Source organism: Coregonus lavaretus (genome assembly GCF_964263955.1).
Source record: "Coregonus lavaretus genome assembly, contig: HAP1_SCAFFOLD_2192, whole genome shotgun sequence".
Taxonomy (NCBI): domain Eukaryota; kingdom Metazoa; phylum Chordata; class Actinopteri; order Salmoniformes; family Salmonidae; genus Coregonus; species Coregonus lavaretus.
The window spans coordinates 56,091-80,971 of NW_028165462.1; the positions used below are offsets into that span (position 1 = coordinate 56,091).

A 24,881-nucleotide genomic window follows, 5' to 3' on the forward strand; every position below is an offset into this window, starting at 1 on the left:
GATAAGCACATGGATGGGCTCAGGATAAGCACATGGATGGGCTCAGGATAAGCACATGGATGGGCTCAGGATAAGCACATGGATGGGCTCAGGATAAGCACATGGATGGGCTCAGGATAACCACATGGATGGGCTCAGGATAACCACATGGATGGGCTCAGGATAAGCACATGGATGGGCTCAGGATAACCACATGGATGGGCTCAGGATAACCACATGGATGGGCTCAGGATAACCACATGGATGGGCTCAGGATAACCACATGGATGGGCTCAGGATAACCACATGGATGGGCTCAGGATAAGCACATGGATGGGCTCAGGATAAGCACATGGATGGGCTCAGGATAACCACATGGATGGGCTCAGGATAACCACATGGATGGGCTCAGGATAACCACATGGATGGGCTCAGGATAACCACATGGATGGGCTCAGGATAAGCACATGGATGGGCTCAGGATAACCACATGGATGGGCTCAGGATAAGCACATGGATGGGCTCAGGATAACCACATGGATGGGCTCAGGATAACCACATGGATGGGCTCAGGATAACCACATGGATGGGCTCAGGATAACCACATGGATGGGCTCAGGATAACCACATGGATGGGCTCAGGATAACCACATGGATGGGCTCAGGATAAGCACATGGATGGGCATTCATAACATTCCATTGTGGGCCGACACTGTAGACTAACACCCCAGTAAACACGGGCCGAAGTCTTTTGGAAATCATTTATTTTGGTCTTGTCCGGACCGTCCGTCAAATGTTTTTTTTTTTTGGGGGGGGTGCGATCCAACCAGGCCTTGATTTCAACATCCACGGACCGGACCAAATCAGAACCAATCATAAGACGTCTATGTTTGGTTGAGATTTGGGCCGGTCTGGATTGGTTGAGGGACCGGCCTTGATGTCAACGTCCACAGATATCCTTTCCGAACCGGCCTATATTTGCCTTGGCAACAGCTAATAGGGATCCCTAATTAATACAAATACAGTACAACAGTAGAGTATAGTACAGTATAGTACAGTACAGTACATTATACTCTACTATAATGTAAAAAATGTAAAAGTTTTAGAACACCTACTCATTCAAGAGTTTTTCTTTATTTTTACAATTTTCTATATTGTAGAATAATAGTGAAGAAATAACACACGTCGAATCATGTGGTAACCGAAAAAAGTTTTAAGCAAATCAAAATATATGTTATATTTGAGATTCTTCAAATAGCCACCCTTTGCCTTGATGACAGCTTTGCAACTCTAATGAGTAGGTGTTCTAAAACTTTTGACCGGTAGTGTATGTATAAATATATATTTTCAGCTTTCATTCGGAACCTAAAATGAACCTAACTTCAACGTCTGGAAGAATATGTATTTTCAACGTCATGTGCTTACTGGGACTGTTCTAGTTTCACAGGGGTACAGGAGGCTGGATTTGTTTTTGTCTTGCCTTGGGCTGTAGAATGGCCAGGACTACGTTTTGACATTTGTAGTTAAGTACTGAAACTACAGACTATTTGTTTTTGCAAAAATACAATATGGGTGAAGTAGGCCAGAATTGTCTTTATTTTTCAGGATCAGACCTGCCAAATTATCACTTGAAACATCGTTTTTGTGTTTACTTGGCTAAATTCCACATTCTGTTAACATCTGACTCCAGAGTGATTTGTTCTTGCAATTTGCAGTCTATGATGTTTCAGATTTAGATATGATAATGAATCACAAAGTAGTTTGGATGTAGTGAACTACTTTTTTCAAAGTAACTTTAACTATATTTTTCTTAAGGGTAGCTTAAGCTTAACTTCTTCCAGTGTGAAGTAATTGGTAGCTATTTTCAGAGTAGCTTCCCCGCCACAGCAGACTAGTGAATGCATCCCAAATGACACCATATTCCCTATATAGTGCACTACTTTTGACCAGGGCCCCATAGGGAAACAGTGAGAGGTATGCTGGGGGGGAATACCTCAATAATTTATCACCAGGCCTTTTAACACTCAATACATGTTCTTTACACGGACTGACACACACACACACACACACACACAAGATAGTGTAGAATATCTACACACACACACACACACACGCACTCAGGCCAACCATTGATAGACAGTGAAATGTGCAAGAGAGCAACTCAACACAAAAAATCATTTAGCTTCTTTCATTTCTATCAGTTTATTTGGCAAATTAATCTCACTAGTTTTTTTTATTCATTTAATTTATTTACAATAGTAAAAATAAATAATTTGTCGCCGATATTAGGATTATACATTGGACACTTACAGTGCAATTTTTGTAACATGTCTCGCTCATAATGTACGTCCCAAATGGGAACACAACCATAAAGTGTACTTTGTCATCATTACATTGATATTTAACCATACAAAGAAGAAAATGAAAACAATGATTCTGGGGTCTGCGTCCCAAATCACCCCCTATCCCCCACACAGTACGCTGCTTTTGCTATTGGCGATAGGGTGTCGTTTGGGACGTAGCCAATAAGAACAACAGTAATATGTTAGCTCTCCCGTTGACATCGACTAAGTGAACATTTTGGCTGAAGCTTACGTTAAGATTCTCCCCTGAGAAACAATGACAATGCACCATAAACAACGTTTAATCTGTGAAGGCTATACATGGTCCCAGTGAAGTAAATTTAGCACTCAGGTACCGCTATAGACAATCTTTTTGTAAAAGTGAAGGGGTGGCACGTAGAGAAAATGGCCTAACATGACATTTTAATATTTTCTAAAATGTTCATGAATGGGGTTTATATAGCCTAGTGCTTTTCAAAGTGCTGAAAGCTCTTTACACAGTGGGAAAGGCTAGTTTATTTAGTGAGTCAGTCTCTTTAGATTTTCTCCTAAGTGCGCACACACACACACACACACACACACACACGCACGCACGCACACACACACACGTAGGTGGCTTAGGTTCAGTGGTTCTTTTGTAAAGCAGCGAAAGCCTTAGCAACGGAATCCATCTTTACACAGACTCTGATATGGCAGAAAGAGAGAGAGAGAGCGAGAGGGAGAGGTGAAGGAGAGAGGGGTAAAGTTAGGAAAGTGGGGGGAAAGGGGGAAGCATGGGCAGAGAGAAGAGGTGGGAGAAAGAAATGAGAGAGACAGAGAGAGACAGAGAGAGAGAGACAGAGAGAGGAGCCAGAGTTTTTCAGGGGGTAACAGTAATTAATTGTTTTATTTTCCCCCCTCCCTCGCTCCCTACATCCTTCCCTCCCTCGCTCCCTACCTCCTTCCCTCCCTCCTTCCCTATCTCCTTCCCTCCCTCGCTTTCAGCTTGCTATTTATAGTTTTTGTAAAACGTTACAGAAGAGAGGTCAACAGTGTGAAATGGCAACCTACACCCTATGTAGTACACTACTCTTGCACCCTATACCCTATATAGTGCACTACTTTTAACCAGAGCCCTGTGTGGGCCATGGTCAAAAGTAGTGCACTCGATAGGGAATAGGGTGCCATTTGGGACGCAGAGAGGAAGCGTCTTTCCTCCATCCTCTTATTAGCAGTGACGTCATATGGAACCAGATAGACAGCGTGACGTCATATGGAACCAGATAAGACAGTGTGACGTCATATGGAACCAGATAGACAGTGTGACGTCATATGGAACCAGATAGACAGTGTGACGTCATATGGAACCAGATAAGACAGTGTGACGTCATATGGAACCAGATAGACAGTGTGACGTCATATGGAACCAGATAGACAGTGTGACGTCATATGGAACCAGTTAGACAGCGTGACGTCATATGGAACCAGATAGACAGCGTGACGTCATATGGAACCAGATAGACAGCGTGACGTCATATGGAACCAGATAGACAGCGTGACGTCATATGGAACCAGTTAGACAGCGTGACGTCATATGGAACCAGATAGACAGCGTGACGTCATATGGAACCAGATAGACAGTGTGACGTCACATGTATCCAGATAGACAGTGTGACGTCACATGTAACCAGATAGGCAGTGTGACATCATATGGAACCAGAAAAGACAGTTTGACGTCATATGCTTCTTTCCATCTTGCTATTTCTGTTTCTCTGTGTAATGATGGGTCAAATGTTCCTAGATCAGTCTTGTTTGATCAGGGTCTTTTATATAATCTCTACACAAGATCAGACGTGATAGGCTATCATATTATTGCAGAGCTCATGAATGCCTTTACCTTGAAATACACCAGACAGAGATACATACATGATAAATACATCAACCAAAATAAGTAAGAAATATGGCACTTTTTAGCATAATCCAACACACATTGTTTCAATAAATAATTTTGACCATTGATAAGAACACACACACACACACACACACACACACACATTAACAACCATATTGTTTAAACTCATGCCCTGATGACGAATATAAAAAAATATATGTTTCTGTACAGCATTGCATAGGGGAAATAACTCATTTTCTCTCCTGAAGAGACAGTGGTAAGCCTATAGAAATAGAATTGATAGAATCTATTTATATAGGTACGTCTACAGCAGCATGGCCCATCTTCGTGTGTTCATACATAAGAGAGTCAAGCTTTTATCCTGGAGGGCCACAGTGTCTGCTGTAGTTTTCATTCCTCTGTTAATTGACCAATTAACCAACTAGTTGAATGTCAGTGACGAGGATCACCTGGTTTGTGATCATCAGGCACCAAACGGAAGAAAACGGAGTGAAACTAGAATGAACAACCTGGGGTAATTTCATTCCTCCAATTCGGCGTAAAACACGATTTTCGATTGGACAAAATACAGGTAAGTCCTGCCCCGTTTCGTTCCTTTTGCTTCCGTTTAAGAAATGTTTTGCAACAGAATCAGCGGAATGAGTACACCCCTGGACTCTTCCAACAAGAAACACTTTCATTTTCGTTGCCCAAATGAACAGGACTGCAGCCCTCCAGGAGCCTAACCATTTCCTGTCTGTTATTGTTTAGGTACATCACATTACAATATTACAGTATTGGCATTGTGAACCGGGTGGTGACACACACACAGTGCTAGGTCATTCCACCCCCGCTCTATAGGCATAACAGAGTATATATTCACAAATGGGATTCAATGACGTTTGAGAACGCACCTCACATAAGAACACATCAGAGAGTGTCCACCATCGTGGTTGAACGTTTCCATCACACAGTGTCCACCATCGTGGTTGAACGTTTCCATCAGAGAGTGTCCACCACCGTGGTTGAACGTTTCCATCAGAGAGTGTCCACCACCGTGGTTGAACGTTTCCATCAGAGAGTGTCCACCATCGTGGTTGAACGTTTCCATCAGAGAGTGTCCACCATCGTGGTTGAACGTTTCCATCAGAGAGTGTCCACCACCGTGGTTGAACGTTTCCATCAGAGAGTGTCCACCACCGTGGTTGAACGTTTCCATCAGAGAGTGTCCACCATCGTGGTTGAACGTTTCCATCAGAGAGTGTCCACCACCATGGTTGAACGTTTCCATCAGAGAGTGTCCACCACCGTGGTTGAACGTTTCCATCAGAGTGACCAGGGGTGTATTCATTATTCGCAAATATAAACCCAATATAAATCTGTTGTCTTCTGCTTTGAAGGCTGACACAAGTAGGTAATACTTATCTAGATGTTATCATAGATATACATCATATATCATTGATATACATCATATCTAGATCTATTTAGAAATCTGGATGGTGGTCCATAATTATGGTTTATGTAGATTTAGGATAACCGGTATTTCTGTTTGTTTTCATTGTTGAATGTTGAAGGTAGTGAGAGTTTGATTTGAAGGGATTCTGTTGGCCATTAGCGCCAGTTTCCCCTATCTCAGTTGTAGCTTTTTTGAGATTGACCTGTACACAGTAGTAAGTAACACTGTAGGAGCTATTTTAGCCACCACAAACACAATTGAATGTAATTGCAGAGGAGTTAGGTACGATAAGGCCAAAGGAAGAGTTACAGAATCTGCATTTTCAAGGAATTGGAGGAATTGGGTTTTGCATTCATTGCCTGACTACACTAAAGACCCATCCCAAATGGAACCAGATTCCCTACATAGAGCACTACCTTACAGGGCCCATGGAGCTCCAACTCAGTGTACTGTATAGGCAACAGGGTGCCAATTGGGGCTTAGCCTAACAGGGAAAGCATGTGATTGTTTGTTTGTCCAACCCGCTGAATACAAAACTATAGAAAAGACACCATTTTATACAAAGTACAAAAATTCCATCATCAACGTTATGAAGAAGTTAATGTCCAGTCCTGTGCTCCATTTTGAGAGTTGCTCGTTGTAGTTTGTTTTTAGTTTTTTTTGGATCGGTTTTCTTTTTTTGGTAAAAGCGTTGAATAGTGTAATAGTGACAGTGACTCGTTGACAGTATAAAAATATGTTTTGTACACTGCCTTCATTTTTGTATTAGACTTTCCTTCTTTTCCAACACAGCCAGCTATCACCATGGCTGGTACAACACATGGCACAGTAGTATTTTACAATTGTTGTTGTTGTTGTTTTTACAAAACAGTGGATACATTTGCAGAATCGAGAGCAAACAAGCATTTTTAAGACAGCGTCATTTTATATCTGGTTTCTGTACAGTTTCGAGCTTCATCCTAATAGTCTAATTTTGCGTCCTCTCCTCACTAACCACCGATCCAGTCTGTGTCTTTCAACCATCAGAAGTCGTGAAGGAAAGGAGACAAGGAAAGGAGACAATGAAAGGAGACGAGGAAAATAGACAAGGAACGGAGACAAGGAAAGGAGACAAGGAAAGGAGACGAGGAAAATAGACAAGGAACGGAGACAAGGAAAGGAAGGCGTTCCATTAGGATGCAGAACTAACCTATAGTACTCTCATTGTACCACACCAGCAACTCTGTCACTGGAGCCTTTGTATATCAGTTAACTACAAGCTGGAGAAACTAACCTCATTATAATCTGTGTGTGTGTGTGCTTGTGTGTGTGTGTGTGTGTGTGTGTGTGTGTGTGTGTGTGTGTGTTTGTGTGTGTGTGTGTGTGTCTATCTATGTGAGAATGCAACCGCGGGTCGCATTACCCTACCGCAGCGCACCTGGTGCCTCATTTCACCCTACCGCTGCTCGGCTCTCATTAACCCACCACACCGTTGATCTGCCTGAGGCTAGGACGCGTCAGCTTCTCTCTTGCAGACGTCCAGAGATACAGAGCCGAGAGGGAGTGTGTGGTTTGGAGCTTGTGTTGAGGCATAGGCAGCATTGAGAGAGAGGGGAAATGAGGGGTATATAGGCCAATGGAATAATTTAGATAAAACCCCATAGTCTATGCAGAGGAATGTTGGTTTTTGTGTTTTACATTCCATCAGGGGCAGGCTGGGCCCGAAATGCCAGATGGGCTGGTCCATTTTTAGCCCAGTGGGCCTGTCTAACTTGGGTTTTGAAGTGCAAAATTATCATTATCTGGCTAATAATGAGGGCTCAAGGAAAGAAATGGACCGGTGTGTTAGAAATGCCAGGGCCGATTTCTGGTCCCAGTCTGCTCCTGCATTCCGTTCTGGTGTGCTGCTGTTGTCTAATGTCCATGCATCGCCAGCTAATCAATATAACCCTATTGGATTTGGATGCATGTTCACTTCACCTGACATGAAGGGTAGTCAATATACTGTTTACATTGTAGGTTTTCAGACGTGGGTTGATCAATCATTATCATTTTACTTGTCTGTCTAAATCAATGCTTCTAAACCTACGTGTACATATTCAATAGGCCCAGTTGAAATGTAATTTGAACTCCCATTAATGATATCAAATTATTTCAAATTATATCTAATTCAGATGAATAGACCTATTAATTGTTGTGATTGCCTGTCACACAATACTTTCAACCTATGATCATTCTAAAAGGATACTAGCCAGATATGACAGTGATATGACAGACTCCATCTGCTGTCATTTAGAACCATTAGTTAGAACTAGAATGGTTAGAACCCACCGCGTCATTTAGAACGGTAGATCCCACCACACCGCATCAATGATCAAAACTCCACCAAAGGCCCCAGCTGTGAAACACGTTTTGTCACCTCTCTCTCTGTCTGTCTGGAAAGATCGTGTTCATCTTCAACTCACGGGGGGCTATGCTTGCTCCTTCTCTCTACACCAGGCCTATTTTCCAATGCATTATTCAACCGTACAACGAGTGAAATGTGTGAAAATGGCGGTCTGGTTAGCTGGCTCCGGGTAGAATTTCCCTGGGCTTAGACACAGATCTAGAATCAGATTACACTTTCCAAATTGTTAAATTAATCAGTAAGGGGGAAAATGCAAAACTGACCATAGAGCAGAATCAAGTAGGGACTACAAGCATCAGCTCACTGGTCACTATCCATGGTGCTGAAATGAGCTTTCGACGCACATTGGCAATGGCTTGGCGCTGTGTTTCGCTGTCCGTGGTGCTGAAATGAGCTTGGCAATGGCTTGGCGCTGTGTTTCGCTGTCCGTGGTGCTGAAATGAGCTTGGCAATGGCTTGGCGCTGTGTTTCGCTGTCCGTGGTGCTGAAATGAGCTTGGCAATGGCTTGGCGCTGTGTTTCGCTGTCCGTGGTGCTGAAACAGTTTTAGATGCCCGGTGTGTTTCTCGGCATGGTAATAACCATAGAAATTGAATTACTAGAACGATGACTTGAATGGAGATGCCCTGTTATTCTAGGAATTCTAGTACTGAATTGTATTTCTATACATTTTTACATTTACATTTTAGTCATTTAGCAGATGCTCTTATCCAGAGCGACTTACAGTTAGGGAGTGCATACATTTTCATACTGGCCCCCCCGTGGGAAACGAACCCACAACCCTGGCGTTGCAAGCGCCATGCTCTACCAACTGAGCTACAGGGGACTATACCTCATGACTGTAGGTCGGCAACATACAGCAGATTGCTTTAGTAGCTCTAAAACTGTTAGTTTTTTGTTGATAGCATTGGTAATAACATTCCCATTAGATAACATTCAGTTGTAGCCATTTCTCTAAGATAAAGTCTAAGTTTCCTAAAGCCCTGGAACCATATCAGAGGCATTGGTAATAACAGGGAAACTTTTAGGGGCTTGTGGGCTTTTCTAAAAATGTATGTTTTTTTTTCCTCCAAGGGTAACCATGAATTAGACTTTATATTGGCTTTGTGTGTTTGTCTGTCTGTCTGTCTGTTATGCGTGTTCTACCAAGGGCTTTAGCCATCAGCAACAAGATCATTGTGGCATGATAGTTTATAAGGTTTTGAATGATGTCTCAAAGACTTCAGTGAAAACCTCAAGGTCGTAGTATTCTCACCTAACACACATTACCATTGTTGGCTAGTTAGCTCATTGTAAGTTAGCTCATCATAAGTAAGTTAGCTCATTGTAAGTTAGCTCATCATAAGTAAGTTAGCTCATTGTAAGTTAGCTCCTCATAAGTAAGTTAGCTCATCATAAGTAAGTTAGCTCATCATAAGTAAGTTAGCTCATCATAAATAAGTTAGCTCATCATAAGTAAGTTAGCTCATTGTAAGTTAGCTCATCATAAGTAAGTTAGCTCATCATAAGTAAGTTAGCTCATTGTAAGTTAGCTCATCTATCATTGAGGCCTCTCCTTAGGCTGTACTACTCGTGCTCACCCTCTGAACGAGTAGCCTTTTAGAGGTCTATGATCCCCCACTGAAGCAGCATTGTAAAGCGTTTAACCTCAGCCCCACACAGTCACAGATCTGAACCACCACTTCTATCCAGTGGGTTACAGTATAGCCCAGGCCCAGGGCAAACCATCCCAGACTTTCTCAGTCCAGTCATCCTTGGAGAGCCACATCTGCCCCTGCAACACTGCTCTAGACTTTGCCACGTCACCACACCACACACCCTCCCTCTTGCCTTGGGGGTCACCTTTGACCTCACTGAACCCTCTCCCTAAAGCTTACCCCCTCACCGGAGGTCCTAGGAGGGGGGTCATCACCTTGCCCCGTGATGTCACCACCACAGTCTCTTCTGGATGTCCAGGTTTGCTGGAGGCCCTGGGTCACAGAGCTAGGGGCGTACACCCACACCTTCTCCAATACCGTCATTCACCCTGCACCCCTTCTATACGCCGCTACACCCCCTCCCTATACGTTGCTGGAGGTCCAGGGCCGGAGGGAGAGGTTGGAGGGGTCGTAGCCATAAACAATTCTGTATGTCCAGGTTCCCTATACATTACTGGAGGTCCTGGCTCGAGGTCTCAGACTCAGATTTGACGGGACACATCCACAACACGCCAACCACAGCCCCTTCTGTATATCCGGGTTCCTGAACGCATATATAATAGGATTTATGACTGAATTACACGCCGCCAGCAGCACCGTAGTGTATGTATATATGATAGGATAGCTCGAATCCGCCACGATACAATACATAGCAAATGGTAGCCAACACATGGCGAAGGCACAGAGAATCACGGAGAGCGTCTGGACTCCTTTGGTCGTGGAAATAGCGAGGAACTGATGCTGGACTGCGATTTGCTGAGCGTGACGGAACGCGATCCGACAGATCTGTAGGTAGAGTTGCATCATCAACGCGAAAACCAGTAGGAAGAAGACGGCGAGGGCGACTGCGTTGGATTTGGTGACTGGTCGACAGACTGAGCACGTTGATTGGTCATCTAGGCAGTTCCACCCGAGCGCAGGGAGGACGCCGAGGACCAGACACACCAACCAGATGACCCCTACCACCAGGTATGTGAAGAGGACAGTCCGCTCCGTGTGGTAGGTCAACGCGTTGTACAGCGACAGGTACCTGTAACACAGTGAACATTACTCGAAGTCCAGTCCGTGTTTTACTCATGCACTAGTTGAGCTACAGAGCAACAATTTACATTCACGTTTACATTTTGGTCCTTTAGCAAATGCTAAAGAATACAAAGATATCATTCAACTACACCACATATCACTGTCATTGTTAGTATAACTTTTCTCAACAAAGCAGCTATCAGCAAAGTCAGAAAATGAGAAAATGTCTTTATCCCTGCAATTATAATCATAAGATATAAAGAGAGACATAAATATCACCGTACCTGTCCACGGTGATCGCCAGGATGTTCAAGATGGACGCCGAGAACGCCGCGATGAGTATCCCTGTGGCAACCAAGGTCACGACCTCTCCCTCGACAAGATAGGTGAACACAAAGTTCAGGATGAGACCGAGACCCGCCAGGAGGTCGGCGAATGCCAGCGAGCCAATCAGGATGAACATCGGGGCTCGGAGGGTCGGTGTGTAGAAGAGGACGGCGATGACCAGAGTGTTCTCGCAGGCGATGAGGGTACCCGTGACACATAACGCCACATCCCATGGGCTGACATCCTGTTGATGACAATAATCATCATCATATCATTACCATGATTATCATCGCCATAATAAAAATAACAATAACAACAAGAATACAAATCATCATAATCATACCAACTACAACAACAATAATGATCATTTATATGTTAAGCAATCCTCAAAACACCCAAAGGTCACTATACTTATCCAGTAAGATTTTTTTTTTAAGCAATGAAATCAGCCAATCACAACATAAAAGTAAACTAAACTTGATGACATCATGTCTAACCTGTTGTGAGGTCAGAGGTCGTAAGTCAAGGTCGGAGTTATAGGTGCGGCCGGGGACGGCGGAGGAGGAGGCGTTAACCCCGGGGAGGTCAGGGTAGGGGTCAGGGTAGGGGTCAAGCCAGGGGTCCAGGGACGAGGGGTCAAAGGTCGAGGAGGAAGTAGTGTTCTGGGGGATGCCGCCGCTGCTCATAGCTGCAGCTAGGGAGAGGATCATATCTGGATGGAGGGAGGTAAAGGGGGGAGAAGAAGAAGAAGAAGAAGAAGAAGAAGAAGAAGAAGAAGAGAGAGTAGGCTGTATTAATAAGGAGACGGGACACCATAGTGTTAGCTTTAGGAACGTGTTTAGTAGATCAAACCAGATACAGAATACAGAGCATTATGGGTACTGTAGTACATCATGCTGGAGAGGGAAAGGAGGAGATGAGTCAAGGTGGGAGAGATGAGGGGAGAGTTGTGGGAGAGGGGAAGGATGTAGAGGGGAAGGTAGAGAGAGAGAGAGAGAGAGAGAGAGAGAGAGAGAGAGAGAGAGAGAGAGAGAGAGAGAGAGAGAGAGAGAGAGAGAGAGTGATAGCAGAGGTGTCCATCACTACAGAGGAATAATGCAATGATTCACTTCTCAAATAAAAACAAACGCTCCCTTCATCTATCCATATATCCATCTATCTATTCATCCATCCATCCAACCATCCATCAGTGGTGGGAAAAGTACCCAATTGCCATACTTGAGTTAAAGTATAGATACCTTAATACAGGGGTCAAACTCATTCCATGGAGGGCCTAGCGTCTGCTGGTTTTTGGTTTTTCCTTTCAATTTAGACCTAGACAACCAGGAGAGGGGAGTTCCTTACTAATCCGTGAACTTAATTCATCAATCAAGTACAAGGGAACCCGCAGACATTCGGCCCTTCGTGGAATGAGTTGGACACGTGCCTTAATAGAAAATGGATCAAGTAAAAGTGAAAGTCACCCAGTAAAATACTACTTGAGTAAAAGTCTAAAGGTATCTGGTTTTAAATATACTTAAGTATCAAAAGTAAAAGTTAATGCTATAAATCCTTTCAAATTCCTAATTATATCATTAACATATCATTCCTTTCTGAAAAACCATGGCAACACTAGCTATTATCTCTTGGAATTTGAAAGATCTAAACGGTCCTATCAAACGTTCCAGCTGTCTTGAAATCCTATTAAGAAACCATGTTGATATAGCAATGCTCCAGGAAACACACCTGCTCCATAAGGACGTCACATAGAATGCAGAACAATTTGTACAAACTGGCTGCTTTTTCATCAGTCCTAAACAAAACTAAAGGTGTAATCATAATGATTCAAAAGAAGAAACTCTAAATCACCATCTTGGGTAAAGGCGACGACCAAGAAGGCAGAATCACTTTTCTTAAAATGTATCCATAATGGAAAGAAAATTGCCTCTATTAATGCACCCGTGCATCAATCTAAGTAATGTAATAAAAGAATCCCCATCAAAATCCGTCAGTTTTAAGCTAGAGATATCTGTTTTGCATGGGTCAATGCATCAATCCACCGCATCCGCCTATGTCTGCGGTGGAAGGTGGCCGAGCTAAAGCGGTGTTTGTCAGACCATGAGACATTCCCAAAATCGTTTTTTTCACGGAAACGTCTTTAGTAATCCAAAAGCAAATGAGTACACTTTCTACTCAAACAGGCATAAAACATTCTCCCAAATCGATTTTATATTATTATCTACATCTCTATATTCTAAAATAAAAAAAATAGAAATTCGACACGAGCTTTTCCGATCACCACGCCTAATACTGCCAATTACAAATGTCAGAATCTCCTAAAAGAGCCACAAGATGGCGATTCAATTTGAAATGTAACTAAATGAATTCCTAATTATCAATATAAATTCAGTCGATGATCCTCGGATTCTATGGGATGCCACCAAAGGTTTTATTAAAAATAATGCAACAGCATTTGCATCTGGGTTGAATAAATCACAATTAAAGAAGATATCCGAATTGCAAATGTTGTTAACTGTGTCAGTACATTCTCAACAAACACTTTTTTCAGACCAGGTACAGTGAGGGAAAAAAGTATTTGATCCCCTGCTGATTTTGTACGTTTGCCCACTGACAAAGAAATGATCAGTCTATCATTTTTATGATAGGTTTATTTGAACAGTGAGAGGCAGAATAACAACAAAAGAATCCAGAAAAACTCATGTCAAAAATGTTATGAATTGATTTGCATTTTAATGAGGGAAATAAGTATTTGACCCCTCTCAATCAGAAAGATTTCTGGCTCCCAGGTGTCTTTTATACAGGTAACGAGCTGAGATTAGGAGCACACTCTTAAAGGGAGTGCTCCTAATCTCAGTTTGTTACCTGTATAAAAGACACCTGTCCACAGAAGCAATCAATCAATCAGATTCCAAACTCTCCACCATGGCCAAGACCAAAGAGCTCTCTAAGGATGTCAGGGACAAGATTGTAGACCTACACAATGCTGGAATGGGCTACAAGACCATCGCCAAGCAGCTTGGTGAGAAGGTGACAATAGTTGGTGCGATTATTTGCAAATGGAAGAAACACAAAACACCTGTCAATCTCCCTCGGCCTGGGGCTCCATGCAAGATCTCACCTCGTGGAGTTGCAATGATCATGAGAACGGTGAGGAATCAGCCCAGAACTACACGGGAGGATCTTGTCAATGATCTCAAGGCAGCTGGGACCATAGTCAACAAGAAAACAATTGGTAACACACTACGCCGTGAAGGACTGAAATCCTGCAGCGCCCACAAGGTCCCCTTGCTCAAGAAAGCACATATACATGCCCATCTGAAGTTTGCCAATGAACATCTGAATGATTCAGAGGAGAACTGGGTGAAATTGTTGTGGTCAGATGAGACCAAAATCGAGCTCTTTGGCATCAACTCAACTCGCCGTGTTTGGAGGAGGAGGAATGCTGCCTATGACCCCAAAAACACCATCCCCACCGTCAAACATGGAGGTGGAAACATTATGCTTTGGGGGTGTTTTTCTGCTAAGGGGACAGGACAACTTCACCGTATCAAAGGGACGATGGACAGGGCCATGTACCGTCAAATCTTGGGTGAGAACCTCCTTCCCTCAGACAGGGCAATGGGTCGTGGATGGGTATTCCAGCATGACAATGACCCAAAACACACGGCCAAGGCAACAAAGGAGTGGCTCAAGAAGAAGCACATTAAGGTCCTGGAGTGGCCTAGCAAGTCTCCAGACCTTAATCCCATAGAAAATCTGTGGAGGGAGCTGAAGGTTCGAGTTGCCAAACATCAGCCTCGAAACCTTAATGACTTGGAGAAGATCTGCAAAGAGGAGTGGGACAAAATCCCTCCTGAGATGTGTGCAAACCTGGTGGCCAACTACAAGAAACGTCTGACCTCTGTGATTGCCAACAAGGTTTTTGCCACCAAGTACTAAGTCATGTTTTGCAGAGGGGTCAAATACTTTTTTCCCTCATTAAAATCCAAAATCAATTGATAACATTTTTGACATGCGTTTTTCTGGATTTTTTTGTTGTTATTCTGTCTCACACTGTTCAAATAAACCTACCATTAAAATTATAGACTGATCATTTCTTTGTCAGTGGGCAAACATACAAAATCAGCAGGGGATCAAATAATTTTCCCTCATTGTAGCTATTACTCTTTCCAAAGTCAAGGCAGAACTTTATTTATTGATAAGACAGAGAGAAGAATTTGCCATCCATCGAGTTAGACTCAACCATTACTTCCTGTTTACTGGCCAATCAGCTACGCAGTCGTGATCAATTAACTGATATAGCAACTATTGTATCTGAAACAGGGGAATTACTATCAGAACCCAAATTAATCAATCAAAGACTGTCCCGCTTCTATAAAGAACTGTACACCTCCGATCATGAATCCACACCAAGCCAGACTAAGTCCTTTTAAAAAAATAATTAAGAACTTCTCTTCTCTCAACAGAAGAAGCCACATCGCTGGGAGCCCAACTCTCTCTCTCGATTAACTCAAAAGAGCATTGGATAGCATGAATAAAGGCAAATCGTTTGGATAGGAATGGTATTCTCGCTGAGGTGTAATTAAAATGTTGGAATCAATTAGGTCCGGTATTGCTCGAAATGATTGACACAGCCGTTTACAGAGGTTCGTTAGGGAGAGATGTGAATACAGCACTAATTTCAGATGTATTAAAAAAGGGTAAGGATGCCACCCAGTGTTCTCACTATCGCCCCCTATCTTTGATAAACACAGATATTAAAAATGTTTTCCAAAATGTTGTCGTCCAGTCTCGAGGTTTACTTACCCAAATTGGTCCACACAGACCAAAGCGGGTTTGTTAAAAAAAAGTTTATCATCGGATAACCTCCGTCAACTATTACACATCTTAAATGCTTCATCAGAAACAACAGCTCCTTGGGCTGTTTTATCTCTCGATGCAGAAAAGGCTTTGAATGGTCATATCTCTGGTCTGTCTTCATTAATATGATTAAAATACTATTTGCCAATCCCTCAGCCATAGCACAACAGGCAATATGTGCTATGCTTCATTCAGAATCACTAGAAGCAGCAGACAGGGTGATCCAATTTCTCCTTTGCTATTTTTATTATCCATGGAACCCCTGGCCCAGGCAAATCGTCAATCAAAGGAAATAACACCCATTTCCCTCAAATCTACTGATCACTTCATCTCATTATACGCAGACAATACTATGTCTAGACAATGCATCTTGATCGCTCCTAAACACATTAAAGATCATATACAAATTCAGCTTAATCTCAAATTATAAAATGAATCTACCTATCTGCCCTACTGCCTCTCAAGACCCGATGGAGGACTCCATCTCTACTTATGGAATCCCCATCGTTTCCCATTTTAAATATTTGGGAATATATATTTCCTTCCTTAGATAAAACCATTGCCAGAAACTTTAACAGAATTCTCAAATAAATTCAATCCGACCTCAATAGACGGACTAACATCCCAGTTTAAACAGCAGAATATCTATTGAATATATTGCCACGGCTGAATTTCTGTAGTTCAATGATTCCCATGTCTCCCCCTTCTGGCTATTGGGATACAATTCATAGTGAGGATTCAAAATTCATATGGCAAGGTAAGCAATCTCTGCTAAAATTATCAAACTTACAAAGTGGGAAAGACAAAGGAGGACTATCCGTACCAAACTTTAAATTGTATTTCCAGGCACTAGCATTTCGCTCCATCCTAAATTGGTTTAGACATGATTATTTGCCTTCTATTGTCCTGGAAGAGGTGGTCTTCACTGATTTATCCCTTAAACAAGGTAATATGGACAGTGTAATATGGTTATGTCAGCTATGCTGGCCTATGGAGTCCCTTGAGAAACCCAACTACCGAACCATCCAATGATGGGATTTCTAATTAAATTATCTGGGCACCCAAAAGGACTGACCTCTATAATACACTACATGGCCAAAAGTATGTGGACACATGCTCGTCGAACATCTCATTTCAAAATCATGGGCATTAATACGGAGTTGGTCCCCCCCTTTGCTACTATAACAGCCTCCACTCTTCTGGGAATGCTTTCCACTAGATGTTGGAACATTGCTGCGGGAACTTGCTTCCATTCAGCCACAAGAGCATTAGTGAGGTCGGGCACTGATGTTGGGCGATTAGGCCTGGCTAATCTCAAAGGTGTTCGATGGGGTTGAGGTCAGGGCTCTGTGCAGGCCAGTCAAGTTCTTCCACACCAATCTTGACAAACCATTTCTGTTTGCACCTCGCTTTGTGCACAGGGGCATTGTCATTCTGAAACAGGAAAGGGCCTTTCCCAAACTGTTGCCACAAAGTTGGAAGCACAGAATCGTCCAGAATGTCATTGTATGCTGTAGCGTTAAGATTTCCCTTCACTGGAACTAAGGGGCCTAGCCCAAACCATGAAAAACAGCACCAGACCATCATTTCTCCTCCACCAAACTTTACAGTTGGCACTATGTATTAGGGCAGGTAGCGCTCTCCTGGCATCCGCCAAACCCAGATTCGTCCGTCGGACTGCCAGATTGTGAAGTGTGATTCATTACTCCAGAGTCCAATGGCAGCAAGCTTTACACCAATCCAGCCAACGCTTGGCATTGCGCATTGTGATCTTAGGCTTGTGTGCAGCTGCTCGGCCATGGAAACCCATTTCATGAAGCTCCCGACTAACACTTCTTGTGCTGACACAGTCTTGTATGGCTTTTCTCGATTCTGTATTGAATCATCTTGAAATTGCTTTCCTTTTGTTCCTACTGAATGGAACAGCAATAACCTAACCTTATGAAACAGTAGGCTAAATATGAGAACCAACAGCAACATCTAAAACATATCCAAATCAAAGCGAAAACAAAATCATTGTGTTGTATTCTTACCAGACATATGTGTCTGAAATAGAGCCATCCTCCTAGGCTTGGAGTCATCACCTTGCAGTGAAGGATTCTATTTTTAGAAAAACGTTAAACACGGTTTTATATAAAGAACAAAGCACGCACAGAGATGCCAAAATATCCCAAATATGAACGCACGCGCGCAGCAGCGCTTAGAATCCGCGAGATCCTTCTGATTCTAGAGTTGCGCAGACAGAAATCACCGAGCTAATTTTAACTCCGCCAGTGCGCGCCAAACCAGCAAGCTCCATTCACAAATTTCTCGTCTCCTCTCTTCCCTCCCTCCCTCCCTCCCTCCATCCTTCCCCTACCTCTCTCCCATGCACGTACGCACACGAACGCGCGTACAGGCACACACACGCGCGCGCACACACAGGACTGAGGTCACTAAAACTGCAATAAATGTTCCTTTTGATGGTTTCTATTTATACATCAATTGTTTTATATTATTGTGTTTTATTGTCAACAAACGATCTATTGATAAACACATCAACATATGTATATGTAGGCTAAAGACGTAGCATCATTCCATTTGCGCTAACAATACCCCAGTTTCATTCAACTGCATTGCTTTTTCCCAAGCGCAGTCCGTGACTGTAGAACAAGCGAGAGAGAGAGAGACAGAGAAGGGAGATAGAAGAGGGGGGAGATAGATGGGGATGGAGAGAGGAGAGAGAGAGAGACAACGCCACAGAGATAGGCAGAGAAGAATAATACAAAATATATTAAAATTACCTGTTCTTTGTGTCCTTTTCCCTCTTTTACACCGCTGGATAAAAATGCAAAATATTTTATGTAGAGTAGTCCTTGAAGAGAGGAGCTTGGTGCGGATCTCTGCCGCTATCCCTTCGTCAGCATCACTTCAACACTCGGCAGTTTCACCGCCTCTGCCGCTTGCCGCTCTCCTCCAGCATGTAGCCTATGCACACCGCTCATTGGACGCGCTGCGGACGATTCGATGATTCTCCCCTGCTGACGTCAGAAGCTCACTACAGTCATGCTGTGTCGCTGGGTTCTGTGAATCACTGAAGGAATATTGATAATGAAATCCGGTTTCTCCGGTTTTCATAAACAACACGACCAGATCGGTAGAACGGGGGAGGACGGGGCCGGGGAAGCAGGCAAACGGGTGGGTGCGATATTGATGGGATGGGAACGTGCATTTCACACTCTTGAATCGTCCTTCCATCTCTGGATTCCGTACACACGCACGCATGCAGGGGGCGCGCGCACACACACACCCCAAGGTCGAAGTGGTGCGTACAGATTCTGCGGACAAACAGACAGACAGACATAAAGACAGACACTCTTACCGAACTGCATGCACTTTGTCCCTTCATCCCAGCGCAGTTGAGATCAAGTGCGGAACCTGGTCGCAACTCATTGCGTCCATATCTCTAAACATACTGTATAAAATTTATATAAACTAAGTCATCCCTCAAAACAGCCCCAAAAAAACACTCGCTGAAAAACTCACATGTATTCTCTCTATCATTGAGTACTCTGTGGTTTGTTCTGTGGTTTGTAGCTGGTGAAGGTTGTCTGTTTTTAACGAGCTCATACTGCATCATATGACACAAACCCCTAGCAGCTACCCAGTAACCAACAAACAGGCTTTAGACAGGCCTATATTCTCAGTCTATAGATATCAGCTGATGTGGTGTGTTTTCTGCACTTCTCTTAATGTAATGGTAGAGTGTGTGTGTCAGCTCCCCCCCATTAATTGTACATGCATATGACATGTCATAAAACAGAAACCATTATCAGTGCATCAGCAAATGACTTCAATGGTCCACATGTTGCATTAGTTCTGTGATCAATGATAAATAATATGCCATTTAGCAGACGCTTTTATCCAAAGCGACTTACAGTCATGCGTGCATACATTTTTTTGTGTATGGGTGGTCCCGGGGATCGAACCCACTACCTTGGCGTTACAAGCGCCGTGCTCTACCAGCTGAGCTACAGAGGACCTTACCTTCAATTAATGATTAATTAATGGAAGGTAAGAAACTATTTGCAGGGGCACTAGTATAATATAAATAGAAAATAGGGTGGTATATATAGTGTTGTGTATATATAGGGTGGTATATATAGTGTTGTGTATATATAGGGTGGTATATATAGTGTTGTGTATATATAGGGTAATATATACAGTGTTGTATATATAGGGTGGTATATATAGGGTAGTATATATAGTGTTGTATATATAGGGTGGTATATATAGGGTAGTATATATAGTGTTGTATATATAGGGTGGTATATATAGTGTTGTATATATATAGGGTGGTAGATATAGTGTGGTATATATAGTGTTGTATATATAGGGTGGTATATATAGTGTTGTGTATATACAGCTGTGGAAAACAATTAAGAAACCACTGCAAAATTATCAGTTTCTCTGGTTTTACTATGTATAGGTATGTGTTTGGGTAAAAATAACATTTTTGTTTTATTCTATAAACTACTGACAACATTTCTCCCAAATTCCAAATAAAAAATATTGTCATTTAGAGCATTTATTTGCAGAAAATGACAACTGGTCAAAATAACAAAAAAGATGCAGTGTTGTCAGACCTCGAATAATGCAAAGAAAATAAGTTGGGTGACTTTATACCACTCCTGGCGCAAAATTTCAAGCAGCTCGGCTTTGTTTGATGGCTTGTGACCATCCATCTTCCTCTCGATCACATTCCAGAAGTTTTCAATGTGGTTCAGGTCTAGAGATTGGGCTGGCCATGACAGGGTCTTGATCTGGTGGTCCTCCATCCACACCTTGATTGACCTGGCTGTGTGGCATGGCGCATTGTCCTGCTGGAAAAAACAATCCTCAGAGTTGGGGAACAATGTCAGAGCAAAAGGAAGCAAGTTTTCTTCCAGGACAACCTTGTACATGGCTTGATTCATGCGTCCTTCACAAAGACAAATCTGCCCAATTCCAGCCTTGCTGAAGCACCCCCAGATCATCACGATCCTCCACCAAATGTCATAGTGGGTGTGAGATACTGTGGCTTGTAGGCCTCTCCAGGTCTCCGTCTAACCATTAGACGACCAGGTGTTGGGCAAAGCTGAAAATTGGACTCATCAGAGAAGATTACCTTACTCCAATCCTCTACGGTCCAATCCTTATGGTCTTTTGCAAACCTCAGCCTGGCTCTTCTTTGCTTCTCATTGAAGATGGGCTTTTTTCTAGCTTTGCGCGACTTCAGCCCTGCCCCTAGGAGCCTGTTTCGAACCGTCCTCGCCGTGCACTTCACCCCAGCTGCCGTTTACCATTATTTTTGTAGGTCACTTGATGTCATCCTACGGTTGTTGAGGGACATTTGAATGAATTGGCGGTCATCCCGGTCAGTAGAGAGTCGTTTTCGCCCTCTGCCGGTCTGTAGCTTTGTTGTCCCCAATGTCTGCTGCTTGACCTTGTTCTTATGAACCGCCATCATTGAAATTTTAAGGATGGAAGCAACCTGACGCTCACTGTATCCCTCTGCCAGTAAAGCCAGAATTGAACCCTTCTTTTCCTCACTCAAAACGTTCCTTTTCAACTCTTTTGGCAAGGTCAATAGTTATTTTTTGATTAATATTACGTTTGAGGTACTATTAGCACTGTTTTTGCCATCCAGCTGGTCCTATTGCAAGAGGATAGTGATGACCACAGCAGTGGTTTTTATACTTTTCCTCATTAAATAAGATTAGGTTCAGGTGATCACCTAATCAGTACCTAATTCAGTAGAATGAGGTGTGCCTGTGTTGTAATTCAACAGACACTGGAATGGAGTGGCTGTCATACATGTAGAGATGCTGATTTAAGAAAAATGTGCAGTGGTCTCTTAATTTTTTCCAGAGCTGTATATAGGGTGGTATATATAGAGTGGTGTGTGTATATAGGGTGTTATATATAGGGTGGTATATATAGAGTGGTGTGTGTATATATATATACAGTATATATATGGTGTTGTGTGTATATATAGGGTGGTATACAGTGGGGAAAAAAGGTATTTAGTAAGCCACCAATTGTGCAAGTTCTCCCACTTAAAAAGATGAGAGAGGCCTGTAATTTTCATCATAGGTACACGTCAACTATGACAGACAACTTGAGGGGAAAAAATCCAGAAAATCACATTGTAGGATTTTTTATGAATTTATTTGCAAATTTTGGTGGAAAATAAGTATTTGGTCACCTACAAACAAGCAAGATTTCTGGCTCTCACAGACCTGTAACTTCTTCTTTAAGAGGCTCCTCTGTCCTCCACTTGTTACCTGTATTAATGGCACCTGTTTGAACTTGTTATCAGTATAAAAGACCTGTCCACAACCTCAAACAGTCACACTCCAAACTCCACTATGGCCAAGACCAAAGAGCTGTCAAAGGACACCAGAAACAAAATTGTAGACCTGCACCAGGCTGGGAAGACTGAATCTGCAATAGTTAAGCAGCTTGGTTTGAAGAAATCAACTGTGGGAGCAATTATTAGGAAATGGAAGACATACAAGACCACTGATAATCTCCCTCGATCTGGGGCTCCACGCAAGATCTCACCCCGTGGGGTCAAAATGATCACAAGAACGGTGAGCAAAAATCCCAGAACCACACGGGGGGACCTATTGAATAACCTGTAGAGAGCTGGGACCAAAGTAACAAAGCCTACCATCAGTAACACACTACGCCGCCAGGGACTCAAATCCTGCAGTGCCAGACGTGTCCCCCTGCTTAAGCCAGTACATGTCCAGGCCCGTCTGAAGTTTGCTAGAGTGCATTTGGATGATCCAGAAGAGGATTGGGAGAATGTCAAATGGTCAGATGAAACCAAAATAGAACTTTTTGGTAAAAACTCAACTCGTCGTGTTTGGAGGACAAAGAATGCTGAGTTGCATCCAAAGAACACCATACCTACTGTGAAGCATGGGGGTGGAAACATCATGCTTTGGGGCTGTTTTTCTGCAAAGGGACGACTGATCCGTGTAAAGGAAAGAATGAATGGGGCCATGTATCGTGAGATTTTGATTGAAAACCTCCTTCCATCAGCAAGGGCATTGAAGATGAAATGTGGCTGGGTCTTTCAGCATGACAATGATCCCAAACACACCGCCCGGGCAACGAAGGAGTGCCTTTTTAAGAAGCATTTCAAGGTCCTGGAGTGGCCTAGCCAGTCTCCAGATCTCAACCCCATAGAAAATCTTTGGAGGCAGTTGAAAGTCTGTGTTGCCCAGCGACAGCCCCAAAACATCACTGCTTTAGAGGAGATCTGCATGGAGGAATGGGCCAAAATACCAGCAACAGTGTGTGAAAACCTTGTGAAGACTTACAGAGAACGTTTGACCTGTGTCATTGCCAACAAAGGGTATATAACAAAGAATTGAGAAACTTTTGTTATTGACCAAATACTTATTTTCCACCATAATTTGCAAATAAATTTATTAAAAATCCTACAATGTGATTTTCTTGATTTTTTTTTCTCATTTTGTCTGTCATAGTTGACGTGTACCTATGATGAAAATTACAGGCCTCTCTCATCTTTTTAAGTGGGAGAACATGCACAATTGGTGGCTGACTAAATACTTTTTTCCCCCACTGTATATAGTGCTGTGTATATATATGGTGGTATATATAGGGTGGTATATATAGGGTGGTATGTATAGTGTGGTATATATAGGGTGGTATATATAGAGATGGTGTAGTGTGATTCATCAAGGCTTGAGATTAGACTAACACATGCACGCTCATTTGTCTCTCGCTCTCTCTCTCTCTCTCTCTCTCTCTCTCTCTCTCTCTCTCTCTCTCTCTCTCTCCCTCTTTATGTCTCTCTCTCGCTCTCTCTGCCTCTATGTTACTCTCTCTCTCTCTCTCTCTCTGCCTCTGTCTCTCTCTCTGTCTCTCTCTCTCTGCCCCTGTCTTGCTCTCTCTCTCTCTCTCTCTCTCTCTCTCTCTCTCTCTCTCTCTCTCTCTCTCTCTCTCTCTCTCTCTCTCTCTCTCTCTCTCTCTCTCTCTCTCTCTCTCTCTCTCTCTCTCTCTCTCTCTCTCCTCTCTCTCTCTCAGAACACAATTACATCATCACACCTTTCGTGCAGGAAACTCTCCGGCCCACGCGCTCTTTGTCGCCCCCTCTCCTCCTCCGCTCCATTCCCACGGTGAGTTCTCTCACCTGAATCATGCTTTTCATCAGTGTTCGTGCCTCTACAGTGTGTACAAATGTAGGATCTTAATTTGAGCCAGTTTACTACAGCATGAAAATAATTCTGCAGCAACAGGAAATGTTAATTGCTATGTGGATTATAATTAATGGAAAAAAATTTTAGGGGCTGATTAATTTTTCATTAGGGGAAATCAAATATGCAATTTCAAAGTGGAAAATAAACTTTAGAAGCCTTTTAAAAACTAAAATACACTACACGTTTGCATTTGATCAAATAAATCTCTGAAAAAGCTATTCCTGTCAAATGGTGCAATGAGCCTGATTTTAGTGCAATGATACAATGATGTAATGAAATGTGATGCTGCATACTGAAGGGAAAGTACAACACACACACATTCAATTGTCCAAATAACATTCAGGTTTTTTTTTCACGTACTTATGTATTCATCAAGACAAGACAGAATCCATTCCAGATCCACATTGGAATGGAAGCAGTATCTCTTTCTCTCTTTCTCTCTCTCTATCACTCTATATCTCGCTTTCTCTCTAACTCTGTCTGTGTTGCTCACTGTCTCTAGGCATTTATACAGTGCATTCGGAAAGTATACAGACCTCTTGACTTTTTCCACATGTTGTTACTTTACAGCCTTATTCTAAAATGGATAAAATATATCTACATGTATATATATATTATTATTTTTTACACACAAAACCCCATAATGGCAAAGCAAGTATTCAGACCCTTTGCTATGAGACTAGAAAT

At 42.7% G+C, this 24,881-nt stretch overlaps 1 protein-coding gene across 1 annotated transcript; it reads right to left on the minus strand.

Moving 5' to 3' along the window:
- Positions 1-10,173: 10,173 nt before the first annotated feature.
- On the minus strand, positions 10,174-11,765 carry LOC311115833 (G-protein coupled receptor 12-like; the record flags this gene model as incomplete). The annotated part of the gene is made up of 3 exons (XM_084190959.1): positions 10,174-10,759; positions 11,037-11,323; positions 11,577-11,765. 3 exons carry the CDS (start codon positions 11,763-11,765, stop codon positions 10,174-10,176), a joined length of 1,062 nt encoding a protein of 353 aa, XP_084047085.1.
- Positions 11,766-24,881: the final 13,116 nt, after the last annotated feature.